This window comes from Drosophila tropicalis, unplaced genomic scaffold, assembly GCF_018151085.1.
Source record: "Drosophila tropicalis isolate 14030-0801.00 unplaced genomic scaffold, ASM1815108v1 contig_717, whole genome shotgun sequence".
Lineage (NCBI taxonomy): Eukaryota > Metazoa > Arthropoda > Insecta > Diptera > Drosophilidae > Drosophila > Drosophila tropicalis.
Window position 1 is genome coordinate 568569 of NW_027173201.1, and position 12155 is coordinate 580723.

The following is a 12155-nucleotide window of genomic DNA, read 5'->3' on the forward strand; positions in this document are numbered from 1 at the left end:
ATCCCTTTAAGGAGAGGTCTTAGTTTTGGAATAAAATATTTTTGCCTCACCTCATTTACTGTTGTCTCATGATTCATGTGATAATATTTTTCATGGTAGTGCCGGACTATCAGCTTTGTAACCCAGTGTTGGGTGGGTAGAGCGATTCGTCCTTCAGGGATGCCAGCGAAGCGACTGGCTCTATCGCGTACACACAATACCCCATGGTCATTTAGAAAGAGTTGTAACCTCCATAGTGGACTGCTCCGGCAAACGTGGTGGCCGTTTTCGATGGCTGTGTACTCTTCGTTGTAACATTCTTGTTGTATGTTCCGGTAAAGAAACATTCTGGCTTCATTAATTTGGGATGCCGGTCGGTTTGTATTCTCATTTGATATACGTATTTTCTTGATCAATTTCCTCTTATAGGCAAGCCAACATGCAATTGCCCTTGTCAATCGATTCCATTTTGAAAAGTACTCGTAATTGATTCTTACTGATTCCCTTCGCATGTGAAGGAAACGAGGACGCAGTTCCTCAGTGGCTGTCCTTTCATTGGTAGTTTCCGTCGGCCAATCAGCCGGCGGTAGTTTTAGGAATTTGGGTCCTTCGAACCATTGTGTATATGTTTCAAGCCTATGTTGTCGTTTGGTGGCGATGTCCGCAACATTTAGTTTGCTTGGTACCCATCTCCAGTTTCTGGCATCTGTGAGCTCACATATCTCGGCTATCCTAAACATTACATATTGTTGATATCGTCGTGGATCTCCAATGAGCCACGCTAGAACCGTTTTCGAGTCGGTCCATAAGTAACATTCCTCAAAGTCGATTTCATGTTGTGCTATTATATTTTTCATCAGTCGCGCTCCAGTTACTGCTGCCTGTAGCTCCAAGCGGGGTATCGAAAGCGGCTGCAACGGAGCTACCTTGGATTTGGCTGAAACGAGACTCAAAAGTATTTGGTTATTTTGTTCGATACGGAAATACGCAACGGCAGAGTAGGCGTCTTCTCCCGCATCCACGAATACGTGAATTTGAACTCGGCAGTCTTTTGCATGCCAATTTTTAAAATAGCATCTCGGAATTCGCACGTTCTCTATCAAGGGTAAGAAGGACAGCCATGATTGCCACATATCCTGCAGATTGGGTGGTATTTCCTCATCCCAATCAATCTTCGATCGCCAAACTTGTTGAAGCAGTATTTTGAGATACATCATTATACAGGATACAAAACCCATGGGGTCAAAAACTGACATCAAAACTTGTAAAATTTCCCTTTTGGTTGGTGCGACTTTTGTCGCTATTATGTTGCGCTTCAGGCGTACAAACTTTAGTGCATAGGTGAAGGCATCTTGATGTGGGCTCCACCGCATGCCCAATATTTTCTCATAAGAGTGTATCTCTTCACTGTTAAAGAACTGTTTTTCGTCGTAGGTTGTTGTGTCGCAAAGTGCAGCGAGTACCCGTTTGGAGTTCGAACACCACTTGCGCATATGGAAGCCCCCGCGTGCGTGGACTTCTCTAACTTCCTTCGCTAATGTAATGGCTTCTTCTTCTGAATGGCATGAATCGATGTAGTCGTCTACATAGTGACTTGACTGAATAGCTTTAGCTGCCGCAGGAAACTCGACCGCGTGTTTCTTAGCGTTCAAGTCGCGCACATAGTGCGCTATACAGGGTGAGCACGTGGCTCCAAATGTCAACACATTTAATTGGAAAGTTTCTACGACTCCGGTTGTCTGATTTTGCCATAGGAATCGTTGTGCTTTAGCGTCTTCTTCTCGTACTGCTATTCGATGGAACATTTCGGCGATGTCACCGCTCACGCCGATTGCTCTCATCCTAAAGTTGTACATAATCTGCAGCAAGGGCACGAGCAAATCGGGCCCCTTTAGAAGAAAGTCATTTAGGGCTACTCCTGATGATTGAGCTGCCGCGTCCCACACCAATCTGACCCTGTCAGGTTTATGTGGATTTCGTACAGTAAAAATGGGTAAGTACCATGCGTTTTCGGGTTTCTCCCTGATTTCTTCCTCTGGCAACTTTCTGGCATAGCCTTTGGCTATCAAGTTTTGTATTTGATTATGTAGCTCATTCGCAAAAGGAGGGTCTGCTGCCATTTTCTTTTGCATGCATAAGAGTCGTCGTTTTGCTACCGGCAGGCTATTTGGAAATACACGGGGGCCATCTTTCCAAAGCAATCCCGTGGTGTACGTCTGCGAGCTGTAACTAACAGTGTCCTCCAGAATCTGTAGAGATCGCTCTTCATCAGGGGACTTGGTAAATATCGGCGGTGATTTTTCCTCCGTTAGCAAATGTTTTTTAACCATCTCATGCAAATCCAGATCGCATTGACAGCGATGCAGGTTGAGTCCTCCCCCAGATCGTCCCGATCCGCCATATATAGTCCATCCTAGTCTCGTTTTTGCAGCTATTGGTTGCTGCCATTTTCCTTCGCGCACCTTTAGCGAAGCTATGAGATTCGGATTATTACTGCCGATTATCATTTGAGGCATTGCGTTAATGAAGCTCGGGATAGGCAGGTTTTTTAAATGCGGATATCTCTGTTTTATCCTATCTGCTATCATCGTCTCGGCTGAAAGACCAATGGACTTAACCGTACAGACTTCATTTACTTTAAACAATTTATTGCCCAGTCCTTGTTTTGAGATTTTCAAGTTCAGCTGCTTGGATTCCGGCTCCTGCCGACTAACATCGCCGGTCCATCTAATGCATAGTGGATTGGCGAAACCTTTCACTTCGAGCGCATCAGCCAATTTTTCTTCTACAAGTGTTAGAGTCGATCCGTCATCCATAAATGCGTAGATATCGACGGATTTCGAATTGGAGTGCAAAGTGACTGGAACGATTCGAACATAGCATTCCGGCTGGTTGGTTAGTGACCCACGATGATTGTGCAGAACGCTTTCCGTCACGTCCTTATGAAGGAGACGGTGATGTTTTGCTTTGCAGCCATTTATGTCGCAAGCTACGCGACTCCAGCAGGATCCCTTGTGGTTTTTGAGGCACTGAGCACATAGGTGATGGTTATTTATCGCGTTCCACCTGGCTTCGACTGACATCCGCAACAACTTTTCGCAAGACACTGGTTTGTGGTGTCCTTTGCATATCGCACAGACTGTGTTTTTAGGGCTATCTGTAGGCGCTGCGGTATGTGTATGCATCACTCCTCTGTTGATTCTCTTCTTGTCGCTTTCTAGTAATATGTTGGGCGTAGATACGCGACTCGCCGCTTCCGCCAATTCAAACAACCAATCCGCTAGGTGCTGTATGTTCGGGTAGGGTATGGATTTTGAATGTAGAGCCCAGTTAAGCATCATATCAGGTCCCGTCTTCTCGATAAGCTCTTGTAATAACGTAGGGTTGTTCAGGTGCGCATCTAACTTGCTTGCCCTAATGGTAGCGCACATATTTTTCACCGCAAATGCAAACTCGATCAGCGGTTCTAGCTTGCCCTTTGGAGGAGGCAAATTTCGCACATTCTCCATCAACAGTTTTATTATGTGTTCCGGGCGTCCAAAGTACATTCTCAAAGTACTTATAACGCTCGGCAGCATTTCTGGGAACAGTAGGCTGTCTCGCACGGCTTCAAGGGCCCTACCTTTCAGACATCTCTGCAGACGCATAGCTTTCTCCTCGTTGCTGTATCCACCGATCCGGGTGCTAGTTTCATAGGTGCTTATGAAAAGTGGCCATTCTCTTGGATCTCCTTTGAAAACTGGTAATTCCCTCGGCATTGATTGTCGAGCAGCTACTTGTTGTGGTGTTATGCCGTTGGTTTTGCACGGCATGCTCTGCGCTCTGGTACTCGTCGCCTGTGGAGTATTGGTTGCACTATCATTCGTCATCATTATGTATCGATGTATTCCAGCAGCGTGTTGTGGATGATCCTTCGCTTCTCCGTTTGACTGTATTCTCGGGTTGAGTAGGGCGTACTTACGGCGCAGATATTCCCTTTCGAGGCACATTTCGTCCTCTAATTGTTGCAAAAGTATTTGCTGATCTTCCGGCATTGCTTCATCTTCCACGTGTTGATCTTTGTTGCCTGGGTGGTTAACCTTGAAATGGGATTCAGTTTCGAGGTTATGTTCACCTTCATCACACACGTGGCGACATGTCTCGCACATCCAGGAACTCGAGGTGGCACTGTTTTCCGATCCGCAGCAGGTGCAGTGGAATTGAGATGCACACCTGGAGCATGTGAGCATTTCCTGGTTGGCCGGCTCCTGGCACAGACCACAGTTTCCAGTCGTTGCCATGTCTATATGTACGTGATTTTACGCGTGGTAAAATTAAAATTTGTTCTTTCCTCGGGATTTGTATTAGTCCCTCCTCTTTAGGTCTCTGTAGCTCTACTACACCGTAGGAATTAAAGAATTTGCTCAGAATTCTTTACGAAAAGAGTGAATTTAATTTCACGTAGAAATTAAAAAGAATTTCACCATAGAAATTAAAAAGAATTGTTGCTCGTTCGACTAGTTAATCTAGCTCCGCCAGTGCCTTTGAAATAAATGTAATCCATTTAATCCTCAAGTTAGGTCAGCGTAACCTTTTTTAATTCTGCAAGTAATTTCAGGTTATTTTACAAATTTCTTATAACTAATAATTATACAATCTCATTCCACTTACTCTAGTCTTGGCCTCTTGGCTACGAAAAAAAACAACTGAACACGCGGTTCTTATGTATGTACTTAGATCAATGCAGCTGCGTATTTTCGCGCTTATGTGTCTACTTATGTATAATAAAGTACCGCAAGAGTAGAATGAGAGAGAGAGTTTTAAAGTTTTTAAAGAGCGTCATTCTGTTTGTTCGGACAGAGTTCCGTTTTGTGTTACAGTGGTACGAAGTTTATTCGCAGGCCCGAATTTCGGCAACAGGCCTGAAGAACGCCCGATTCGAGGGTAACGCGGAGGATACTTGAGAAACAAACCGCACTCACCGGTGTGCAGAGTGTGTTCAGTGTGTTTTTTTTATATTCATTTATTTATTATTAAGCAACAAAATAGAACAGATGAAAGGGCTAAGAACAGAAGACAGGGTTAAGAAATAAATACATATGAGGAAAAAAGGTGGGTAACAGAAAAAGGAAGAAAATGGGGGAGACACTGCATTGGCAACTCGGGCGGCCGGGATCCTCCGGTACTTCCTCGAGGGAATTGCTTCGCAGGATAGCTGCTACCTCCTACGCCACTCCAGGTCCAACCCTGCCACGCTCGGCTAAGCGCAGCTTTGCGGATTGTTGTCGCAGCGAAACTGTTTACCACCTCCCACATGCTTTTTCTCGCAATCATCAGATCCACAAGGTTTTCGGCGCATATTTCTACGTTTGCCTCCAGTTCAAGCGCCCTCCTGCCGTCGTCAAAGCGTCTGCACTCGAACAGGATGTGTTGCGGGTCTTCCACTATTTCGCCGGGGCAGACCGGACAGCATTGAGAGCTATCGTGCCCAAAACGATGAAGGTACTTTCGGAAACACCCATGGCCGCTAAGGAACAGGGTCAGGTAGAAATTTACCGTACCATGTGTACTCTCTGTCCACTTCTTTATGTTCGGGATTAATCTGTGCGTCTACCTGCCTTTATCAGACGCATCCCATCTAGCCTGCCACAGGTCGATGCTTAAGTCTCTAGCGTCCGGTCGCCTAGCCAGAGATCCACGCTCTGTAGCTGATATAACTTCCGCCTCTTTTGCCTGTAGGTCGATAGGCACCACTCCGGCGATCACAAGTGCCGCTTCGTCTGATACCGTGCGAAACCCCCGAGCAGATTCGCAGCGCGAATTAAGATTGAGTCTGTTCTGGTTGAGTGTTAAATCAAGACTGCTTTATTGAATCAAATCATATTCTGGTTTGGCTTACATCTAAGTGTTTATAATATTTTCTTCTGGTCACTTTTCTTGTGACACTCTATGTTTAGGGAAACTGTCACTTATCTTGTGACACTCTATGTTTAGGGAAACTGTCACTTATCTTGTGACACTCTATGTTTAATGAAATGGTATTGTTTATGTTTACATTAATGTGGAGTGTAGACCTCTTGGGTCGGCTGTTATAGGAAGTGTTGATAATGGCATAACTCCTCCCCTCTGAGAGTATGAATTCTCTTGAATATGTATGTATATATAGTCATATATCCGACTCCAATACCCAATAACATATAAATATTTCGGCCCCTAAAAATCATAACGTAAACAATTGTCCCCCTCAAAACCAAAGCGTATGAACGCTAATCCATAAAAATTAACATAAACAATCGAACACTTGAAATAATAATTGTCCCCCTAACAACCAAAGGCGTGAGAACGCTAACTCAGCATTTAAAGTCGGACCAATCAAATCGTCGAAGTATCAACCACGCCACCAAAGGGCTCCCAAATTTAGCTATAAATATAACCATAAGACATTTTTGTAATCAGTTCTAAGTTTCCTTTCAAATAATAAAGTACGTTACTTAACTCACGAAAAATATCTTTTTTTTCCTTATCGAGAAAATCGAATATTTAATTGGCGCAGTCGGTAGGATTGAAAAAAAAAAAAGTTATTCTATCCGTGTTACATATAGAATCGTTATCCGTGTGTTACATAGAACTGGTGAATAACTATTGTAGTGAACTGTTATTCTATCCGTGCGACGTGTAGAACTGTTATCTGTGCGTTACATAGAATTAGTGAATAATCACTACAAAATAAATTTCCGATCCGACATCAAGAATTTACGGGTAGTGCTCAAAAGTCTACAACAGTGAAAAATACTTTCTGCCAACTGTGCGCGGAAGTATCAACTGTGCGTTGCAACCAAAGAAAAAATATTTACGCCAACTGTGCGCGAAAATATTAACTGCGTGTTACAACTATTAAATCCAATTGAGGAACAAAAACCGCCAACTTGTGTGCGAACAAAAAACCAAAATCCAAAATAAAACATAACCAAAACCCAGAAAATTAACAAAACAAAACACCACAAAAAAAAAAAAAAAACCCAGAAGATCAACAAAACAACCATCACTAAAACACAAAAAAAAAAAAAAAACCCAAAACAAACCATCACTAAAATCCAGAAAAATCAAAAAAATTTTTTTAAAAAAGATATACAATGGCTGTAGAACTCACAGAAGCCCACCTCAACCAAGCACTGTCTTCATTAAGACAAGTGGCAAATTACGATGGAGCTCCAGAAAATCTGACGTCGTTTATAAGGAGGATCGATTTTATTATGCACCTATATCCAACCCACGATATAAGGCAGCATAACATACTGTTCAGTGCTATCGAGATGCAGCTTACCGGAGAAGCACAACGACTCTCACAAATCGGACAATCTAACACCTGGCCGGAACTAAGGACACTCCTTATCAACGAATTAAAAACGCAGACCCCCTGTGAGGAACTTTTGCGACGCCTCTACAACACCAGCTACACAGGAAATCTTCGTAAGTTCGTCACCGAATTAGAAGATAAGTCTTACATTATAACAAACAAATTAAGTCTAGAAAACGACGCGAATAACACCGCGCTCTATACAAACGCGTTAAATAACACCATCAAAGACGTAATAAATAAAAAATTACCCGATAGACTATTCATGACATTAGCTAGATACGATATAACCACAATCAGTAAATTGAAACAAGTAGCTCAAAGAGAAGGGTTATACGAAAATAGTATAACAGAAATAAGAAAGTCAAATCAAAGCCAAAATCAGAATCAAAAAAGTGGAAAAACTTTTGTACCCAATAGTACAATTCCGTCTCAAACAAAGCAATCAGATACAATACCAAACCAAAAACTATTCCAAGAATTTCAACAGAAACTAAATATTGACAGGGCTCAAAATCCAATGAATAATCAACAGCAAAACAACTATTCAAAGAATAATGTAGCAAACCAGCCTACAAAAAGGCAAAGAGAAAGTAATAGTGGAATTAGCAAAATGGATACATCCGAAAATTTTCATCAGAATGCCTCGGATCAATCGGAAGAAGAGATAAAGACAAGTCCTTCATCAGAATAATAATGAACAATAAACCTTTGAGATGTGTAGTCGATTCAGGCTCTTCAATCAATATAATGTCCGAAAACTTTTTTTAATTTCAAAACCTATTTAGGAGATTCCAAAATTCACATGATTGAAGGAGCAGTAGAACTAAAAGAAATTATTTTCCTTGCACCCAGCAAACTTTGTCCGACAGAACAAAAATTTTATATCCATAAATTTTCAAATAAATACGACATGTTGATAGGCAGAACCTTCCTAAAAGCCTGCAAAGCACAAATAAATTATGAAGAAGAATACGCAAAATTAGGAAACTATACATTTTACTTTAGAGATGTTGAAGAAATAGAAGAAGAACAAAACATAGAAGTTTTGGACCCACCCACAGAAAGAGACCCGGAAACAAATTTTGCGATTGAAAACGAAATAATAGAAAGCAATGAGTATAGACTCGACCATTTAAACAACGAAGAAACTCAAAAATTAAAAAAGGTCTTGTACGAATTCAGTGACATTCAGTATCGCGAAGGTGAAAATTTGACTTTCACGAGTACAATAAAGCACTCTATTCATACAAAACATGAGGACCCAATCTATAAACGACCATACAAATATCCCCAAACATTTGATATGGAAGTCAACAAACAAATAAATGAAATGATTGAACAGGGTATCATTCGAAAATCGAACTCCCCTACTGTTCACCCATTTGGATCGTCCCAAAAAAAGGAGATGCTTCCAAGAAACAAAAATTCAGATTAGTCATTGACTATCGAAATCTAAATGAAGTCACAATAGACGACAAATTTCCAACTCCAGTCATGGACGAAATTCTCGACAAACTAGGAAAATGCCAATACTTTACCACCATTGATTTAGCTAAGGGATTTCATCAAATTCAAATGGATCCTGAATCTATTGCAAAAACAGCTTTCTCAACTAAACATGGCCATTACGAATACACACGTATGCCATTTGGTCTTAAAAATGCCCCAGCAACATTCCAAAGATGCATGAATAATCTTTTGGAAGACCTTATTTATAAGGATTGCCTTGTTTATCTGGATGACATCATTGTGTACTCCACTTCATTGGAGGAACACATACTATCACTCAGAAAGGTATTTAACAAACTAAGAGAAGCAAATCTTAAACTCCAACTTGACAAATGCGAATTTATGAAAAAGGAAACTGCATTCCTTGGTCATATAATAACAACAGAAGGTATAAAACCTAACCCAGACAAAGTCAAAGCAATTCAAAATTTTCCGATACCCAAAACTCCAAAAGAAATTAAATCATTCTTAGGATTATGCGGATTCTTCAGGAAATTTATACCCAACTTTGCACATATTGCAAAACCATTAACTCTAGGATTAAAGAAAGGAGCTGAAATAAATATAAACGACCCAAATTATATTTCATCCTTTGAGAAATTAAAATATCTCCTTATGAATGATCCTATACTTGCATATCCCGATTTCAAAAAACCATTTTTCTTAACCACAGATGCCAGCAACATAGCTTTAGGTGCGTTCCTTTCACAGGACCATAGACCTATTTCCTATGGTAGTAGAACACTTAACGAACACGAACTTAATTATTCAACCATAGAAAAGGAATTACTATCTATTGTATGGGCAACTAAATATTTTAGGCCATACCTTTTCGGTAGAAAGTTCGAGATTCTAAGCGACCATAAGCCTTTAGTATGGCTCAACAATATAAAAGAACCAAATATGAAACTTCAAAGATGGAAAGTAAGACTAAATGAGTTTGATTACAAAATTAAATATTTACCTGGCAAAGAAAATCATGTAGCAGATGCCCTTTCCAGAGTTAAAATAGATGAAAACTTTTTAGGATCAACAGAAAGCACAGCAGCTACAATACATAGTGCTCACGAGGATAATGAAAACTACATTCCAATAGTAGAAAGACCCATTAATTATTATAACAGACAAATAGAATTCATTAGAGGTTCAGAAGACAAAACAGAAACAACAACTTACTTTTACAAAACAAACATAAAAATAACATACAAAGAAATGACCAATGCTTACGCAAGGGATATAATCATAAGATATCTCTGCAGTAAGAACACTGTACTATATTTTCATAATGAACAAGATTTTCCCATATTCCAACAAGCTTTTATCGAAATAATACAACCAAACGCAAATACAAAAACCTCGAAATCTAGCATTAAGTTAGAGGACCTTCAAACGTTTGCACAATTTAAAGAAATAATCCTAAAACAACATAAAGAATTATTACATCCAGGAATTGAAAAAACGATTAATTTGTTTAAAGAAAAATATTATTTTCCCGATTTCCAAAACCTAATTCAAAACATTATTAATGAATGCTCAGTATGCAATATCGCAAAGACAGAAAATAGAAATACAAAACTAACTTTTGAAATAACACCAGAACTTTTTAATATCAGAGAAAAATACGTCATGGACTTTTACATGATCGACAATTTACAATTCCTCTCATGCATTGACATTTACTCGAAATTTGCAACACTTGTAGAAGTAAAGTCTAGAGATTGGTTAGAAGCCAAGAGAGCAATTATGAAAGTATTCACTGAAATGGGCAAACCGATAGAAATAAAATCAGACAAAGATTCAGCATTTCTGTGTATAGCACTAAAAAATTGGCTACAAGAAGAAAATGTAAAGTTAGAAATCACATCAAGTAAAAACGGCATCTCAGATGTAGAAAGATTCCATAAAACAATAAATGAAAAACTCAGAATTATTAATAGTGAAAATGACATCGAAGATAAATTACTCAAATTTGAAAAAATTCTCTACGTATACAACCATAAGACGAGACATAAAACAACTAACCGAACACCAGCGGACATTTTTATCTATGCAGGATCCCCGACTATAATACCCAAACAAGAAAAATACATCAAATAAACAATTTAAACGAAGATAGACACGACTTCGAAATCGACACTAGATTTAAACAAGCACCACTAGTAAAGTCAAAAACGACAAACCCATTCAAAAAGACAGGAGAAATAAATCAGTTAGACGAGAAACATTTTGAAGAAAGAAATAGAGGACAAAAAGTTACACACTACAAATCAAAATTCAAGAAGAAAAAGAAAGTTAATAAAAGCAAATACGACAATTAATTAATTACAGGTCAACAACTCAAGATGACTTTTTATTACATCATGCTATTCTTAACATTAAAATCAACATGCAGTCAATCCATTGACATAAACCCAGTAAAAGCACCAAACGGTTACTTAATATTTAAAACAGGAACCATGGACTTACCGACAAACTTTGAATATCATTATTTAAAAGTGAACTTAACTCTAATAGACATTACATATAATAATTTAATGCAACAAGCACAAGAATTTAAAAACATAATCCATATTCAATACTTAACAGAAAAACTAAGTAGGGAAATTAATGGAATACACATTGTAAAACGTAACAAACGAGGACTAATTAACGGAATTGGTTCAATATACAAATATCTTTTTGGTACTCTTGATCAGGAAGATAAAGATGAATTAGAAGAAAAAATAAATAATCTTGAAAGCAATAGCGTACAAGCAAACGAACTAAATTACGTAATAGACACTGTTAATAAAGGTTTAGAAGTAATAAACAGCCTCAGGGAAGAAAAAGAAAAGAAGTAAGATTAGAAGTTCTAATCTTTAATTTTGAGCATTTCACAGAATACATTGAAGACATAGAAATGGGCATGCAGCTCACTAGATTAGGAATTTTCAACCCAAAACTTTTAAAACATAATCACTTAAGTCATGTTAATTCGGAAAAACTATTGAATACAAAAACTTCCACCTGGCTTAAACCAAGTTCAAACGAGATATTTATCATTTCAAACATTCCTCAAGAAGTAATAAAAACCCCTATCTTTGAGATACTTCCTTATCCAGACGAGAATAAAAATATTTTGACAGAAAATTCATACGATAAATACTATTTTAATAACAACACTTTGTTCAATAAAAACACAAAACAAATAGAAACTAACGAATGTATAATAGGCATTTTAAATCAAATCCCAACCACTTGTAAATACACTAAGACATATAAGAATTTTCAAACTAATTACATTGAACCAAACATAATTGTAACATGGAATCTACCAAAAACTAAACTT

The 12155-nt window shown here is 38.8% G+C and overlaps 1 protein-coding gene across 1 annotated transcript; it reads right to left on the bottom strand.

Moving 5' to 3' along the window:
* Positions 1-211: 211 nt before the first annotated feature.
* LOC137579600 (uncharacterized) lies at positions 212-4259 on the bottom strand. The gene is made up of 2 exons (XM_068293379.1): positions 477-4259; positions 212-283 (listed from the first exon to the last, which is right to left on the bottom strand). Exons 1-2 carry the CDS (start codon positions 4257-4259, stop codon positions 212-214), a joined length of 3855 nt encoding a protein of 1284 aa, XP_068149480.1.
* Positions 4260-12155: the final 7896 nt, after the last annotated feature.

What these genes read in the sequence shown, in the direction of transcription:
- LOC137579600 (XM_068293379.1), bottom strand. Translation starts at nt 4,259, where the DNA reads ATGGCAACGACTGGAAACTGTGGTCTGTGCCAGGAGCCGGCCAACCAG. An exon ending in TTCACATGCGAAGGGAATCA is followed by an intron (nt 284 to 476) that starts GTAAGAATCAAT and finishes GTTACAACGAAG; the next exon opens with AGTACACAGCCATCGAAAAC.